This window comes from Giraffa tippelskirchi, chromosome 5, assembly GCF_054371585.1.
Source record: "Giraffa tippelskirchi isolate mGirTip1 chromosome 5, T2T-mGirTip1v1.2.pri, whole genome shotgun sequence".
In the NCBI taxonomy this organism is placed as follows: domain Eukaryota; kingdom Metazoa; phylum Chordata; class Mammalia; order Artiodactyla; family Giraffidae; genus Giraffa; species Giraffa tippelskirchi.
The window spans coordinates 81,573,780-81,592,193 of NC_137279.1; the positions used below are offsets into that span (position 1 = coordinate 81,573,780).

General features: G+C 37.8%; 1 protein-coding gene across 1 annotated transcript; it reads right to left on the reverse strand.

Annotated features, from left to right (window-relative positions):
* Positions 1-435: 435 nt before the first annotated feature.
* Positions 436-18,140, reverse strand: LOC145505205 (flavin-containing monooxygenase 5-like). Its single transcript, XM_081486977.1, has 8 exons — positions 18,006-18,140; positions 15,137-15,325; positions 14,582-14,744; positions 8,388-8,530; positions 7,260-7,459; positions 3,324-3,673; positions 1,812-1,884; positions 436-787 (listed from the first exon to the last, which is right to left on the reverse strand). Exons 1-8 carry the CDS (start codon positions 18,138-18,140, stop codon positions 436-438), a joined length of 1,605 nt encoding a protein of 534 aa, XP_081343103.1.
* Between the last annotated feature and the right edge of the window lie 274 nt (positions 18,141-18,414).

An 18,414-nucleotide genomic window follows, 5' to 3' on the forward strand; every position in this document is an offset into this window, starting at 1 on the left:
TTCTGGTAAAAAATTTTTCATTGTTAATTTTTCTAAATCATTGAAGAGACACTTTCCTAGCCTGTGTTTTACATGAAAAACAGAGAATTTGCCAATTCATACAAAAGGAGGCTAGGAGAGATTGGTAACTGAGAACATTTCTCATACTATAGAAATTAAATATGCTTTTCTAGAGCAAGCTTTCATGTATAAACCATTTCATTTGAAATCTCCAATTTTTGAGTTGGCTTTAGCTCAAGTTTTTCCTCTACCCCTTTGGACTTCAGAAGACTCCAATTTTTCCAAATGCTCATACATGAGTAATTTTGCATTTATTAGGCAGTTCACTGCACTGATCTAGTCCAGAGTGAGGGATAAATACTCGCACATGCCCAGTCTCTTAATTAGTGTGTCTTACTGTTAACCTAAAATATAGCAATGATCACAGGAGGATTATCATTTAATAATGTTGAAATTGAGAACAAAGAGGAGAAGGGCGACACAGATTCTTTTAAACCAAAATGGCCCAGAGCATGGAGCCTGGTCACATTTGAGGGTGCGAGTCCTCAGGGGCTTAATTATCTGTACTCTCTGAGTCAGAATGGCTTCCCCGGCCCCAGCCCACTTCCTTGGCCCTTGTAGGCGGTACTGGTAAGGTGTGCATGGCCCAAGGAAAATTTCCAGAGCCAGCTTTGGATCCCGCAGGAAAAGTGAGAACAGGTTGGGTTTGACTGCTATTTCAGAGGCAATTTCATCCATGTAATCCACATACTGAACTCTGCGTGCATCACGTGGATTATTCAGGTATCTGAAACTAGAAGGGGAAACTATTAAAACCTCCATCTCTCCAAGCACAATTACTTCTAAACATTGGCTGATGATTTCTCAAAAAAATGAGATATAAAATGTTCTTTTGTTTTCATTGAACATGGCCTCAGTGCTTTTTAACAAAATATTCTTGCAGTGTTCTTTTCCCCAACAAATCCTTCCAGGGATCTTGGATATTAATAGGTGGGTTTCAGAAGATTTATGTCTTTTCTTAAATCTTCTTTGCCCATGAATTTAATTCTCAATTAGGATATAGTCTCATTTGGTTAAATCAGTGGTGATGAATACACTATGGAATATGCTACAAGAATTGTACATATATGTGTGATATTAATTTCATTTTAAATATTACTGAAATGCAAATCTTGACCCTCCTTCTAAACCAAAGTTACTGGATAACAGATTGTGATTCTTAAAATAAAACCTTTTATTTCTCATAGAGAACATGCTGTGACCTCCACATTGTAGATTCTCAGTAGATATTTGCTAAATAGAAATAAATTATATCCCCAACATTAGTGGTTGAGAATAATTTTCCATTAAGAAGATTTGGTGCAACCCACAAGCTCCTAACCAAACATTAAAATTTTAATTGGATTCTGTAATGGTCTCCTATCTCATTTCTCACACTGGTTTTTCTTTACAACACATTAAAAGAGTGAAACAATCCTTCATATCATCATATATTTTCAGATGCTTTACATCTCTAAGGCTACAGCATGACACAAATTTATAATTGTATGTTATATAAAGTGTTCCATAAACTTTGAATAAAATTCTACAGTTTTCAAGTTGGACCATTCTCTACCCATTCCATTCAATAAGTCCTCCATATATGATATTTATTCATGGTTAAGAGGAAATTAAAAAGTTGATAATTTGAGATCTCATCCAGGCAAATAGACTCAGATTTCATCATGAGAAAAATATAAAGAATGCTTGAAATACAAACAACTCCAAGTAAACACTTTCAACTGACTTTCATCAAGAAGCAAGTTTCTTACGGTTTTTCAAATTTTGTTCTCTTCTTTCTTATGTCAGCCATCATGCCACTCACTGAAGGTAATTTGTTCAATCCTAGGAAAGAAATTTCAACTGTGAAAATGGTCTTCTTATTGAAAAGGTGTGGTTTGAAGAAGAAATGTGTAATACGAGTCTGTTTGGTAGAGAACACTGTGAGATAGCATAGGAGTGGGAGAGATGGATTCAGGAGTTGCTCTGGATTGTCCTACATTTGCTGTTATATCAGGTGCACATGCCTTACGCATGCAAAAACACGTCTTTAATGACTTCACATCTTGACTTGCAGACCTCAAATCTCACAAAGAAGAATGAACTGAAGTGAGTTGCATCCAGTAACAAGGCACAAAGTGGTGTGTGTGTAGTCCCATAACCAGAGTATTCTCTCTGACTCTCTTTTAAATAGTGAGCTACACTTGTTCATTTATGCTATCACTTAGCTTTTCAATAGCTACTAATGGTGACTCAATGACTCCTGATTGTCTTCATTGGATAGAGATTTCTTCTTCATCTTAAATCATGGAAAACACTTTCCCATAATTATTCATTTCTTTGATGAATAATATCCTACATTTCAAGAAGCAGAATCTAGTAGGAACATATGGGAAACATTTTAAAGAAGGGGCAAAGAAATGAGCAGAATTATTGCAATGTGATTGACATCATTTCATTAAGGTAGGTTTGACTCTGTCTTCAATCTATTCTAAACCTAAGAGTTATGATATAAAAAAGAATAATAATAAAAAAATTAGCACCATGGCTAATCTTCATTCATACAATCAACATTCATTGAAGGCTTACAAAAGACAAATGCTTAATTGTTAATTCTCACCACTCTGCACAATACACCTAAATATTTCATTTTTATAAGTGAGGGAATTGTGGAGGTCAAGTAATATGTCAAGACCATGAAGTCAGCATGTAGAGAAACTGGGTTTTAATCAGAGCTCACTGGATTACAAAGCTCTTGCTCTTTTAATTTTGCTGTGGTTCTGTTTCAGTTACTCTATGACTCTGCCATAATTTTCATAACTCACAGTTCATAAATATGTGATTCTGCTTGTCCTTTTTATATTTTGAACTTGAGAGATAGGCAAAAAAATGCTCCCTGTAGTTGTGGATCACTCCAGAAATATTCTAGAAAGACTGGAAAGTAGGATAATTGTTATTTCCCATGTGTACTTTAGGTTGAGATCTTTCTTCTCCTGCCCCCATTTCCTATACTGTGTACATCGCTGATGTGCTTTAAAGAATTGTTTGCCAATAAATTGTTATTTGATATCTTTAGGTAGTACTTTTTAATCTACATTTTCTATGGGAATCCTAAAAATTACATAGCCATCAAACACTGAAGTAAAAAATCTCGAGAGGCAGAATTTCAAATACTGTAAAGGTAAACTTCAGATATGTTTGTAGCAGAAGACTTCTGCAGTGCCTCTGAAATCACATTATCTGTATGGTTATCTTTTGTAAATATGCAAAAGGTCACGACATACCCTTCAATACACGTACAGCCCATCGGCTCTGGAGTTCTGATGTGGGAATAGTGGCTCCTACTGGCTGGAGGATGCCAATGAAAGCTAGCATTGGTTTGTCTAGCTCAGGAGGGAAGACAAATTTATACATGGAATGCTGGATATCCAGAACTGTTGAATTAGTTTCCAAAAATGGGAAAGAATAAGTGTATCCTGTGGCAAAGATGATAACATCAACATCCTCTTCTGTGCCATCCTCAAAGATGGCTGATTTTTCTGTGAACTTTGTAACATTTGGTTTCACCAGAACTCTTCCGGAAATTATGTAGTTGGGTAGATCATCACTGAAAGTAGTTTGATGACTCAGAAATCTGAAGAATGAAAATTTGTATGCAGGAAAACTAATATAAGTCTTTTTGGAAAGGAGGTAAGCTAAGAAAATACTTAAAGTGATTTTTTAGTCATGCTAAAAAATGAGGTATACATTTTTATTTTACAAAAGATTTTTGCTCAATATTTCTTCTGAATTATTTACTGAATAAACCTTCTGTATTCATCAAAGTGCCAATAATGTTTGTACAGTGCTTACTACATGCAGAGAGCAACTTTTGAAATTTGATATAAGTTTATAGCAGTGATATATTGATGTTTAATTTCCTTAAAACAATTTTTTTGGAAGGTGAGAGAGATTTTTTTTAAAGCAATAGGTGAAGTGCTTAAAATGGAACAGAAAAATCAGATCATAGTCTGATTTCTATTATTTTGAGAACCTACATGGCATTTGTGTAAGATTTGTTAAGAGTATTTAAATTTAACACTGTTAGTAACTAATAGTTTAAAACTGTTTAAAGCAGTTTAACACTGCTTCTACCTTTGACTCCCCTCAATTTTCCCTCCAATCAGCAGCCTGAGTGATCCTTTTAAAATGTAAAATTATGCCCTGATATATTGCTATTTCATTACAAACATATTCCAGAGTTATTTCCATGCCCAAGTCCTAAAATTCTCTATGTGATCAAGTGCCTGCCTATCTCTCTGAACTTACTTCCTACCACTTTCCCTCTCCACCTGTACTCTAGCTACACCAGTTTCTTTGCTTTTCTTGGAATAAGACATGCCACTGATGTCTTTGGACTTGGTATTTCTTCTTCCCGGTATATTATTCTCTCAGATATCTCTCAGGATCTACCTCCTCAATTTCTTCAGATTCTGATTCAAATGTTCTTTTATGACATAAGCATTCAATAACCACCCCATCTAAAAACAGTTTATCTCCCAAACCCTGATTAATGTTTCTTCATAGCATATATTATGCTGTGTCATTATACAACATTTTGAAAACTCTAGGAAGCCCAGCAAGAGGTAGAATTGTGGCACTATCATCATTCTTTCCCAGTATCCAGAGTGCTACTTGATTATAGTAGGAGCTAAAAAATATTCATTAAATTTATTTAGGCTGTGCATATAGGCAATATTATGTGTTTCTTCATTTAAACTTCACAACAGATAGGCAGATAGGATTGCATCTTGTCAATATATAAAAAAAAAGAAAGACAAAATGCATAACTGCTCCAGGGTCATATAGCAGGTAAGCATCAGATTTGTTAAAATTTGTTTTACATTTTAAAACTACATATATATACACATATATACATTTTTGTTTTGCACATGCATATAATATCTTTTTACTAGTAAAAGGCAAAATTGATTTTTCTTCCATGATTTTAATATATTTGAACTTAAATATATTTATATTCTTAATACTTGGGTGAATATATATTTACCACATATTTTTCTTTTATCTTTCCTATAATTTTCAAGCAAAATTTTATTCTATTAATATCATATTTGTATTAATAATATAGTGTATACATTTGTCCCAAATCTAAATTTTACTCTCTGAAACATCATGGATAGCTCTTATTAGTTTGTATTTGGTGAAATCCACATTCATCCTTTCTTCATAACAATATAGAGAGACTTCTATTGTCTTTATGTGGCAGAACTTCAGTCAACCTTCATCAGTTTCATTGTTCTTCTCAAAAGATCTTTCTGGCTCTATTACGTATTTCTTGATGTTCAGTGTCCAGAATATTGCACTCTGCATTTCAAATGCAGACAAATCATGTTTTCATAGAAAAGTTCAATAATCATTCCTTATTTATTTCTGTCAAACTTTCTAATGAATCTTAGCTTTCTTGAGTTTCAAGTTATGAGAGCTGATAAGTCCATTCTTTTAACTCATGTGCTTGCTACCTACATAATAATGAACACACCCACCGCTCAACCCCTATTATTGTTTCTTGAGAAGAGGGGAATTTGTGGATGCGTGCATACATGTACATGTACATGCAAAGGAGAATAACAGAAGTGCCTGTTCAAATTTTGCCAGTCTCCTTCTTCCTAATCCTGACAATCACATACTCCACCACTCCATTTGACTCCATTATACATCTTCAGGACTGATGAGTCCAAGTCTGCTCTCGACTTTGATTTTCAGAATATTCTATCTTAATGCTTGCCATGTATCTCTGTAGGGATACCTTAAGTTTCTAAAACACTGTTTTCTAAAGCTTAAATCATCAAACAGCCTCCTCGGATCTTCCAAATTTCCTATCCTCCTGAATTCCTTACCTTAGTAGGATGGTACACTCTCTACCCAATCATTCAAGCTAGAGAAGGGATGTTGGTATGTAGTTGTGCTTTTATTTTCTCTTTTATGTTATTCTGACATCTTAAAAATCTTGCTGTCCAGGGAGACAAAAATCTTGCTGTCTTGCTTGCCTAACCTGTTTTAAAGATAGCAAATGGCTCTGCTAAGAGCACTTCTTTTTTATGCAAACCATCCAATCCCAAATCTGTAGCCCCAACCAATTCTTAGCTCCAATCAACTACTTATCTAACTCTCACACCCCAGGGCAATATTTCCCCTGCCCTTAATTATCCCAGGGCTAGGAACCAGGCAAATCTAGCCTAAAATCCACTGGAATTATTCAAACTAGCTAATCCTAAACTGTTTACCTTGCCCTGCCCTGCTTGTCCCATAGAAACCCCAATAAAGTCTCTAGTATCAGTTTTTCCCTTGTTTGTATTTCTATCTGAATGAACTCCCATGTGGCCTTGCATGGCTTGATATGTCTCTTTCTCTTAGAAAATGTAAGTGATACATTCTCCTTACAATGTCATTGACCTCTCCATGTTGCTGCTTACTCACCTCCATAAACTAAAATCCCATGTGTATAGTTTTAATATGTTTAGAAAATTAATTAGGTAATAAAACAATAGAAAATTGATGAACATTTATTATGTGTTTGGGACTAGTGTAAACTGTATATGTATTTTCCTCTTTAATGTGCAAAACAACCACTGACTTGGTGAAAATTTTCACCATTTTATATATAAGGAAGATGAGGCACAAATAGTGAAGTAAATCTGATCAATATCACACACCTATAAAGTGGTGACACTTGGATTCACACCACAGCTGTCTGGATTCAGATTTCTATTCAAGACAAAGAAAGAATGTATTGAATTTCAAAGGACTCTCTCACAAGTCTTCCATCTTATTGATGGAATCTTACCAGATTCCTGATTCTTGTTTCATTTGGCTCAGAAAGATGGAGTTTATTTTTATGGCATAGTATATCATTTGCTTCTCTACAGTCTAAGGTTTCAGAGCCTAAAGAAAAAGTGCACAGTAGCTTGAAAACATCAAAAGTGGGGACAGATGAAGCTGCCACCATACCTGAAATTCAATTTCTTTCTTCTAGATTTAGTGAATAGAATGGCCCAAAGAAACATGAAAAAAGAAACGATGGTTAACATTCTCCTAAGATAGCTGAAGTCTACTTTCAAGGTGGTAAAACATGAACTCTAAATCATCCTTATGTTCCAAGTTTGACCCACTGATTCCAAAAGGCAGCAGCAAAATTACTTTTTTTAAATCCTAGAACATACCTGTGTTGAGGTAGCAAACCATAAATGTCATGGTTAAAGCGAGCATTTAATTTATTCTCTGCCCATCTGTTGATTAAGAATGTAGGGCAAATTTTGTTGAGAAGAGAATTAAAACGAGTAAAGAGAACAGTGTCCATGGGCATCCCATAATCCCAGACCCGGTTCCAAATCCATGCACCATGTCTTGTGCTGAGAAACACCTAGGAGAGAATGCAAGTAAATGCACAATAGATATGATAGTTCACTTTCATAGGATAATTTCTCAGTTCTTCAGATATCACTCATTTGGCTCATGAGAAGAAATGGATAAAAACTCTGTTGTCTTTTATCTTGAGTTCTTCTGTTCTCAAAAGCAACAAATAGTTACACACACTCCCACATACAGACACATCTGACTTGTTACTTATAGCACCAAGCCTTCTTCTGGATCAACCCACTACTGTTTTTGAACCTTTCCCAAGGCAATGCCTGCAATGTCTTATATTCCAAAAACACATAATGATGCAAAAAGTCTAGATATCAACAGTTGACACAAAAGATCCCATCCAGCTGCTAATTACTGTGTTTTAGTAACTACAACACTTAGTTAATTTGTATCCCTACTGAAGGAATTGGAGTTGGAAGATGGTGTCAAGTGTCATGTCAATGAAAAATAAAGGGATTTAAAAAATGGTTATCTAGTAAAGTTTTTTTGTTTGTTTGTTTTTTTGTAATTCTTGGCTGAACTGGTAAAACCTCCAGACTGTGGTAAAAATAAACAATTTGGAAGTCTCTGAGGTTTGAAATATTTATTTGTATTTCATTCTCCATTTTTTCTTTTTTGGAATAGATTATCAAGATGTCTATTGAGGAAACTGGAGAAGGAAATGGCAACCCACTCCAGTAATCTTGCCTGGAGAATTCCATGGACAGAGGAGCCTGGCAGGCTATAGTCCATGGGGTTGCAGAGTCAGGCATGACTGAGCAACTATCACTCACTCACTATTGAGGAAACAGGTGTGAGAAGGTAATTAACAATCAGTATTGAAACAGCGTATGAGTACACACTACACATATTTCGTGCAATTCTCATATCTCAGAAGGTAGGGGCCAAGTTGCATCTCAAGAAAAAGAATTTAGGCACCAAACCTGTGCAGCTACATGACTGAGCTCAATCGCCAAATCAACTCCAGAATTTCCAATGCCAATCACAATGACTTTCTTGCCCTGAAATTTCTCTGGACTCTTGTATTCCCAACTGTGGATATATTGACCTTTGAAATGCGTGATTCCTGTGGGCAAGAACACAATCAAGCATTGACTGTTATTTTATCTTTTAAACTGCTGGCATATTCTAAAGCTTATTGCTAAACTCAAAGGCTATCTAATTTAAATCTCTCATTTTCTGGTCTACTATTCCTGGTCTGTGAACTGTGCTTGTCCTACATTATCAGACAGAATTAATTCTCCTACAGTTCTGGTCTGGAACAAAAATTTTATATTCCAACAAATTCTCAGGTTTCTTTAAAAGTCAGATATTTTACTTCTGCCTCTTTTTAACTTATCTATATCCTGCCAAGTCTTCCAAAGGAGCTTGACTTCTATATAAGTAATACACTTTCTTTATCCAACATCTTTGTTATTTATAAATACTGCTCTGATCCAGTTTCCTCTCTTGCTTTCTTAACCCAAGCTTCATCCCTGTCTACCTTGTTTTTCATCTCTTCCTAGGCCCAGTACACCCTTTCTGCTAACACTAGCACTATTCACTTTGCTCTCTACTGGGGACAAATGCCCACTGATTCTGAGGCTGAAAGGATATAAAAACTTATTATTTTTGTTTAAAAAATATGCTCTGACTTAAACAAAAACCTCATGTGGCCAAACCATAATATCTAGTCGATTTTGTACCATTTCATCTTTTAAACAACATTGAGGCCTGCACGTAATAGGCTTCATTGCTTCTCCTGTGACATTGGACAGCCCTGTTCCACCCTAATTGTGGATCATTCCTTGCCCTTTTTCCTTTATGTAGTGAATGTACTCCAAAACCTCAGCTTTCCCTTGGAAGCAATTCTTTGATCATCACCTAGTGAATTCCTGGCACAGATTTAAATGTTCCTGAGTGCAATCATTGCCAAGTTCACGTTTCCTTTCAATTTCTGACTACAACTGTTCCAATTATTTCCCCTCCTCCTGGTCCTACTAAAATGCCTCTCACTACCTGAAGATAACATTTTCTTCTCATTTTTTATGAAAGAATAAAAACCTGAGATGAGTTCCTCAACATCTAAAAGTTCCTGTGTTTTCATCTATCCTTCCTCTGTCTCCTTTCCCCAAGATAAAATATTTTTATTCTATTCCAAAATGAACACTTTGCCCTCTGGCTCAATATGGGAGTAGACCTCGAGATCAAACAAACCTAGGCATACTTCATAACTCTTTCACTACTAGATGCATTTGTAATTTGTAGAATGGAAATTGTTTCACCTAGCTCATAGGAATGGTATAAGTATCCTTTTAAACACTCCTAAAACATAGCACTTGAAAATAAGTCTAATATCCATCTTTGAATGTCTTAAATCTTGTCCCATCTTCTTCCATTTTCAATAATCATCTCTAAGACCCTGTCACCTGCTCAATCTTTGTCCCTCAAACAGGCAGAATTAGCTCTTCCAAGACCTCTTCTCTCTCAGGAAATGGCAACTCCATTGCTTAGGACAATAACATTATCCTTTTCTATTATTTTATAACATATCCCTTTTTAAAAAATCACACCTCATAACTGATCCATCAGCAAATTCTTTTTTTCCAACTTCTACTAGGAAGTAAAGAGATACCTGGAGTAATAGGCAAATTTGGCCTTAGAGTACAAAATGAAGCAGGGCAAAGGCTAATACAGTTTTGCCAAGACAATGCACTGGTCATAGCAAACACCTTCTTCCAACAACAAAAGAGATGACTCTACACATGGACATCACCAGACGGTCAATAACAAAATCAGATTGATTATATTCTTTGCAGCCGAAGATGGAGAAACTCTATACAGTCAGCAAAAACAAGACTGGAAGCTGACTGTGGCTCAGATCATGAACTCCTTATTGCCAAATTCAGATTTAAATCGAAGAAAGTAGGTAAACCACTAGACCATTCAGGTATGACCTAAATCAAATCACTTATGATTTTACAGTGGAAGTGAGAAATAGATTTAAGGGATTAAAACTGATAGACAGAGTGCCTGATGAACTATGGACAGAGGTTTGTGAATTGTACAGGCAGTGATCAAGACCATCCCCAAGAAAAAGAAAAGCAAAAGGCAAAATGATTGTCTGAGGAGGCCTTACAAACACCTGAGAAAAGAAGAGAAGTGAAAGGCAAAGGAGAAAAGAAAAGATATATCCATATGAATGCAGAGTTCCAAAGAGTGGCAAGGAGAGATAAGAAAACCTTCCTTCATGATCAATGCAAAGAAATAGAGGAAAACAATAGAATGGGAAAGACTAGAGATCTCTTCAAGAAAATTAGAGATACCAAGGGAATATTTCATGCAAAGATGGGCAAAATAAAGGACAGAAATGGTATGGACCTAACAGATGGTGAAGATATTAAGAAGAGGTGGCAAGAATACAAAAATGAAACTGGAGCCCATTATACAGAGTGAAGTAAGCCAGAAAGAAAAACAACAATACAGTATACTAATGCATATATATGGAATTTGAAAGATGGTAACGATAACCCTATATGCGAGACAGAATAAGAGACACAGATGCATGGAACAATTTTATGGACTCTGAGGGAGAAGGTGAGGGTGGGACGTTCTGGGAGAATAGCATTGAAACATGTATATTATCGTATGTGAAACAGAACACCATTCCATGTTCAATGCATGAGACAAGGGCTCAGGGCCGGGGTAATGGGATGACCCAGAGGGATGGGATGGGGAGGGAGGTGGGTGGGGGGTCCAGGAAGGGGAACACATGTAAACCCATGGCTGATTCATGTCAATGTATGGCAAAAACTATTACAATATTGTAAAGTAATTAGCCCCCAACTAAAAAAAAAAAAAAAAAAAAAAGAATACAAAAAAGAGCAATACAAAAATGATCTTCTTGACCCAGATAACCATGATGGTGTGATCACTCACCTAGAGCCAGACTTCCTGGAATGGGAAGTCAAGTGGGCCTTAGGAAGCATCACTATGAATAAAGCTAGTGGAGGTGATGGATCCTAGCTGAGCTACTTGAAATCCTAAAAGATGATGCTATTAAAGTGCTGCACTCACTATGCCAGCAAATTTGGAAAACTAGGCAGTGGCCATAGGACTGGAAAAGGTCAGTTTTCATTCCAGTCTCAAAGAAAGGCAATGCCAAAGAACGTTCAACTACTGCACGATTGCAATTATTTCACACACTAGCAAAGTAATGCTAAAAATTCTCCAAGTGAGACTTCAACAGTACATGAACCATGAGCTTCCAGACGTTCAAGCTGGATTTAGAAAAGGCAGAAGAACCAGAGATCAAATTGCCAACATCCATTGGATCATCGAAAAAGCGAGAGAGTTTCAGAAAAACATCTACTTCTGCTTTCTTGAGTATGTCAAAGCCTTTGACTGTGTGGACTACACCAAACTGTGGAAAATTCTTAGAGATGGGAATACCAGACCACCTTACCTGACTCCTGAGAAATATGTATGCAAGTCAAGAAGCACCAGTTAGAACTGGACATGGAACAATTGGTTGGTTCCAAATTCAGAAAGGAGTACATCAAGGCTGCATATTGTCACTCTGCTTATTTAACTTATATATAGAATACATCATGCAAAATGCTGAGCTGGATGAAGCACAAGCTGGAATCAAGATTGCCAGGAGAAATATCAATAACCTCAGATAAACAGATGACATCACCCTTAAGGCAGAAAGCAAAGAACTAAAGAGCCTCTTGATGAAAGTGAATGAGGAGAGTGAAAAAGTTGGCTTAAAACTCAGCACTCAAAAAGCTAACATCATTGCATCTGGTCCCATTACTTCATGGCAAATAGATGGGGAAACAATGGAAACAGTGACAGAATTTATTTTCTTGGGCTGCAACATCACTGCAGATGGTGACTGCATCTATGAAATTAAAAGACCCTTGCTCCTTGGAAGAAAAGCTATGACCAATGTAGATAGTATAGTAAAAAGCAGAGACTTTTTTTTGCCAACAAAGGTCCGTATAGTCAAGGCTATGGTTTTTCCAGTGGTCATGTATGGATGTGAGAGTTGGACTATAAAGAAAGATGAGCACCAAAGAATTGATGCTTTTAAAGTGTGGTGTTGGAGAAGACTCTTGAGAGTCCCTTGGACTGAAAGGAGATCAAAACAGTCAGTCCTAAAGGAAATCAGTCCTGAATATTCATTGGAGGGACTGATGTTGAAGCTAAAACTCCAATACATTGGCAACCTGATGCGAAGAACTGACCCATTGGAAAAGACCCTGATGCTGGGAAAGATTGAAGGCAGGAGGAGAAGGGGATGACAGAGGATGAGATGGTTGGATGGCATCACCAACTCAATGGACATGAGTTTGAGCAAGCTCTGGGAGACGGTGATGAACAGGGAAGCCTGGCATGCTGTAGTCCATGGGGTCACAAAGAGTTGGACATGACTGAGTGACTGAACTGAATTGAACTTCAAACTATATTTAAGATCCAAGCACCACGTTATGTCTCTACTGCCACTATCCTGGTCAAAATCACCATCATTTTTCACCCGAATTAGCAAGAACTTCCTCCCTGACCTGCCTGTTTCTGCTTTCCCAGCTCCTTCCCCAGCTGTTCTCAACACAATAGCCAACTGATTGGAGCATGCCACTGCTCTGCTGAAAACCCCCCAGTGGCTCCCACCTCAGTTAAAGTCAGAGCCATGGTCCAAACAATGGCCTTTATAATTCTTATTGATCTGGTGCAGCATTCACTCTCTGACTTCATCTCCCTGTACTCTTTCTTCTACTCTCACCACATAGAGCTGTCTGGTACACACTCACCTCAAGTTCTTTGCATTGTTTTCTTCCTTTTATACAATCCGTATTCCTCAGATATTTGCATCACTTCCTCAATGTCTTGGGGTATCTATTTCAGTGCTCTTTTCTCACTGAAGCCTTACCTGGCCACTTCAACTAGTCTTGCATGACAAGCCCATCTCCCCAACCACCAACCCTTTGCCTTTCCTGGTAACTGTTTCTCTTCATAGCTATTACCTTCCACATATTTACCCTTTTTTGTGTCTCTCTCCATCTACTACCATGTACACTCCAAGCGGACAGAAACTTTGATCTGTTTAATTCTCTGCTGAGCCTCTGCCACAAAAGTGATGCTCAGTAGATATTTCTTGAATGAATACTGATTGAATGAATACAGGGATATTTAAATCTCTAATAAGCTACTAACTAACAAACCACTTTTGACCAATTTTATCTTTCTCTTTCTTCTTGTGCACTTGGAAACAGACATAAGAATGGAAAGTGGAGGAGTTTAGCATCTCTTGAGAAGTCCAAAGGAGTCTCAGCCCTCTTTGAGCAAACGTGATACACTTTCTGCTTCTAGAGGTAAGAAGGAGCTCTTGGGCAGGTAAATCATTCCTGCATGATTCCTTATATTCAGAATGCTTAAGCTTCCAAATAGTAAATAGCACTGCACTATCTTGTAAGATATGTAGTGACACTAGCACTTAGCTATTTGTAGTCATCCTGTTATATTATGTTTTTATATACATATATGTATATATATATATATATATATATATATGGGGCTTCCCTGGTGGTTCAGTGATAGAGAATCTGCCTACAATGCAGGAGCTACAAGAGAAGCAGGTTCGATCCCTGGGTTGGGAAGATCCTTGGAGGAGCACATGGCAACCCACTCCAGTTTCTTGCCTGGAGAATTCCATGGACAGAGGAGCTTTGCAGGTTATAGTTCATAGGATCACAAAGAGTCAGACATGACTGAAGCAACTTAGCACTCACGCACAAATATATATATGTACACATTCAGAAATAAAGCAAAATCTTAATATATTTCTGTATCTTTGCTCTTACTAATTACTTCACAGTATTAAAATGTAGCATCTTCCTCTTAAATAGCCCAGAACTGGTGATGATAGGATATTTTAGTATTTTTTATTTTCAGTTTTATAACTTGTATTATTTGAACTAGCTTGAAAGAACTTGCATTACTTTATAATCAGAAAATATAATATTTATTATGAAACTAAGGTGACTTTCAGAATTATAAACTCTCTCCAAAAATAATAATAGCTACAGTGATAATATCTCACAACACCAGTGCCTTAGAATTCAACAGCACATACCTGGAAATTTCTGGAGCGGCATGAAGGGATTGGTAAAAAGGCCACTACACACCATAATCCCATCAAAGACATAGGATTCCTGTTTTCCTTCAGCCTGCACCACAACATCCCACTGTCCCGTGAAAGAGAAATCAGAGTGTTTCCTCATGCTGCACACCTTCGGCTGGGAATGAGACAAAAAGACTCATGACCATTTTTTCCTGGTGCCCTCAAGAACTCTTGACCTCAATGAATAAAGTTGATTGCAGGTACTCTCATCTGAGCTTTCATTAAAGTGCTCAAGTATAACTGGTCTCCCGAACAAGGCATTTTAAAGGTGAGATTAGCTCAATTTGTTCAGAGTACAGTCCTCAAGGTAGCTAGGGGTGATCTGACACCAGGTGTACAGTTTGGCATTTCAATCAATCTCCCATATCATATTTTCTCCTGAAGGAATCAAGGAGAGAAGCTCTTGCTGACTTCCATGGAGACGTATGTAAAGCCCACTGCTCTGGCCTGGCTTTTGGCTCTAATAAGAGACTTCCCTGTATACTGATTGTTCTCTGCCCCACTTACCAGAAACTGGATGTGCTTCAAAAGGTGAAAGTGTTTGACATACATGCGGAGATACTCCATGATTTTGGAATTGTGCAAGTAGTTAGGAAAGTGGTCAGGGAAAGGGTAATCACTGTGGGCTGTTATCTCCTTTGAAGTGTTGCTGATGACAGATTTATAAACACTTGGCCTTCCTCCTTCAGTCTTCTCCTACCAAGAAAACAAAGGACACCTGCTAAAGTATATCAACTTTAATAACAGATCAAACTATGAATCTTCTTCAAAATGAAGAGCATTGTTTTATTAAGGAATTCCACAATATTAAAACATTCATATACAAAATTATCCCTTTTGATAAGGACAGTCTCTGTAAATATGACCAGGCTGGTGAAGTGAAAGCTTTATATGGGCATCACCTAGTGAAATCAGATGACATATTGTGGTATTTGGGGGCATTCTGTCATAGTCCTTGAGATGTATCATTGTATGGCTCCATCAAGGAAACTGACATTAAGTCATCTCTCTGAATCTATTTCTTCACTCATAAATAGGTACTTGTCTATGTCACAGAGTTGTTGTGGAGGCCAAATAATACACATAAAACGCTATGAAAACCTTGCAGGGGAAAGCAGTTATTAATGCATGCTTTGTTACAGGACTTATATATATTGCATATACAGGGTGCAAAGGACATCAGACTGGGAGACAGGAGAAGGTTTTCTCGAGATTTATCTGTATCAGACATGGTCCATCCAGGAATATGGGAGCTCCTCTCTTGATACTTGAAACAGGGAATGTAATGCAGAGAATTGGTAACATAGGTATTGAGAAACCTGAAAAGCCAATGAGGTATTGGTGAAATGTTCCAGAGGTTAGCAAAGGCAAGCAGCTAGTACCACATCTAGGCTAGACCTAGCCAACTAACAGCTACTGTCTTTTGACCTTCCTTCTTTTTCCTCCATGGTAACATTGAAGACCATGTGGTCCAGGTGTATAACTATAAGTTGAAGAAGAGCCCTTTAATATGCCTATCTAGTGGCTAGTGTGGAGAAGGCAATGGCACCCCACTCCAGTACTCTTGTCTGGAAAATCCCATGGAAGGAGGAGCCTGGTAGGCTACAGTCCATGGGGTTGCACAGAGTCAAACACGACTGAAGTGACTAAGCAGCAGCAGCAGTGACTCGTGTTGGTCACTCAGTCATGTTCAACTCTTTGCAATCCCGTGGACTGTAGCCCACCAGACTCCTCTGTTAATGGGATTTTCCAGGCAAGAATACTGGAGTGGGTTGCCATTTCCTTCTCCAGGGAATCTTCCCAACCCAGATATTGAACCTATGCTTCCCTCATTGCAGACTGATTCTTTACCATCTGAACCACCAGGGAATATAACTATGATGCAGCCAAATACCATCACTGTGCTCAGCTCTTGAGATTTCAGCTTTGTCCTGAAATTTTAGAATTGGTGTTAGTTGCCCTGACTGTACATACATATTCCTGGGCTCAAGATAAAAAGCTAAAGTTCATGTATTAGCATATATGTGATAACTGAAGCCATGGAGGGCTAGGAAGGTATCCTAAGGAACACATAAAAAGTTAAAAAAACAGAAGAGTAAGAAGAGAGCTATAATCAGCAGCATGAAAAATACTGAGAAGGAAAATCAGAAAGACAACAGAGTGAAATCACAGAAGCTAGAGATAAGTGTTTTAAAAAGGAGCTGATTTTTAACATCATTGGATCCCCTTGAGAAAGCGATACAATTCTGGACAGAAAGTCCATTCAGTCTGTCAATTTTATTGGTAACAGTGGTGGGAGCAGTTTCGGAGAAGTGCCAGGATGTCTATCACGTGGTGATGGTGGAGATGAAGGAAGAGCAAGCACACAATTCTCCTTAAAGGAGCTAGAGTCTGGAAGCAAACAAGATTGAACCTCATCCTTGTGCAGAAGGAAAGAATGGGAGTCAAATCACAGGTATTTTGTTGTTCAATCACTCAGTCATGTCTGACTCTTTGTGGCGCCATGGACTGCAGCACACGAGGCTTCCCTATCCTTCACTATCTCCTGGAGCTTGCTCAAACTCATGTCCATTGAGTCGGTGATGCCATCCAACCATCTCGTCATCTGTCATCCCTTTCTCTTCCTGCCTTCAATCTTTCCCAGCATCAGGGTCTTTTCTAAAGAGTCAGCTCTTTGCATCAGGTGGCCAATGTATTGGAGTTTCAGCTTCAGCATCAGTCCTTCCAATGAATGTTCAGGACTGATTTCCTTTAGGATTGACTGGATTGATTTTCTTGCTGTCCAAAGGACTCTCAAAAGTCTTCTCCAACACCACAGCTTAAAACATCAATTCTTTGGCACTCAGCCTTCCTTATGGTCCAACTCTCACATCTGTACATGACTACTGGAAAAATCATAGCTTTGACTATAAGGATCTTTGCTGGCAAAGTAATGCCTCTGCTTTTTAATATGCTGTCTATATTAGTCATAGCTTTTCTTCAAAGGAGCAGTAGTCGAAGGATAAATTAGTGCTGTAGTCCTTGCATTCTTATTTCCCAGATATGAAAAAATGTCATTACACATATAGAAGTATGCTGCTGCTGCTAAGTCACTTCAGTCGTGTCCGACTCTGTGCGACCCCATAGACGGCAGCCCACCAGGCTCCTCCATCCCCGGGATTCTTCAGGCAAGAATACTGGGGTGCGTTGCCATTTCCTCTTCCAATGCATGAAAGTGAAAAGTGAAAGTGAAGTCGCTCAGTCGTGTCTGACTCCTAGTGACCCCATGGACTGCAGCCTACCAGGCTCCTCTGTCCATGGGATTTTCCAGGCAAGAGTACTGGACTGGAGTGCCATCGTCTTCTCCATATAGAAGTATAAGCATATTCAAACTTACCTCATATCTCCACAGTCCTCCAATGTCATTGCTTTCTTCAAAACAGATGGGTTCCAGTCCCTCCTCCAGACAGATCTTAATGGCACCTAGTCCACTGACTCCAGCACCAATCACCATAATTCTTTTTCCTGGCATCATGTCTTGTATCAGGAAACACAGTATAAAATCACACTTTTATTGCCATGTATTTTTTTCTATCACGCAAAGTTAGTTTTTCTCCCAAATTGTTAGTAAATGCATTGAAAGAATATCTTGTTCAAAGCAGATATGCCTTTCAAAGGAACATCCAGTGACAGAAAATCTTAGTTCTCTCAGGCTTTCTTGTTTTCAAGTACAAAGGAAATTGTTTTTTTTTTTAGAGGTTTGACTTCTAAAATTTTTCTGATCATATGAGTTCACATTCTTACAT

Excerpts from the sequence above, each read along its gene's own strand:
- LOC145505205 (XM_081486977.1), bottom strand. The coding sequence starts at position 18,140 with ATGCCAGGAAAAAGAATTATGGTGATTGGTGCTGGAGTCAGTGGACTA. Across the intron at positions 14,745-15,136 it reads TGAAGCACATCCAGTTTCTG|CCGAAGGTGTGCAGCATGAG; the intron begins GTAAGTGGGGCA and ends TCTCATTCCCAG. Across the intron at positions 8,531-14,581 it reads GCCGCTCCAGAAATTTCCAG|GAATCACGCATTTCAAAGGT; the intron begins GTATGTGCTGTT and ends TCTTGCCCACAG.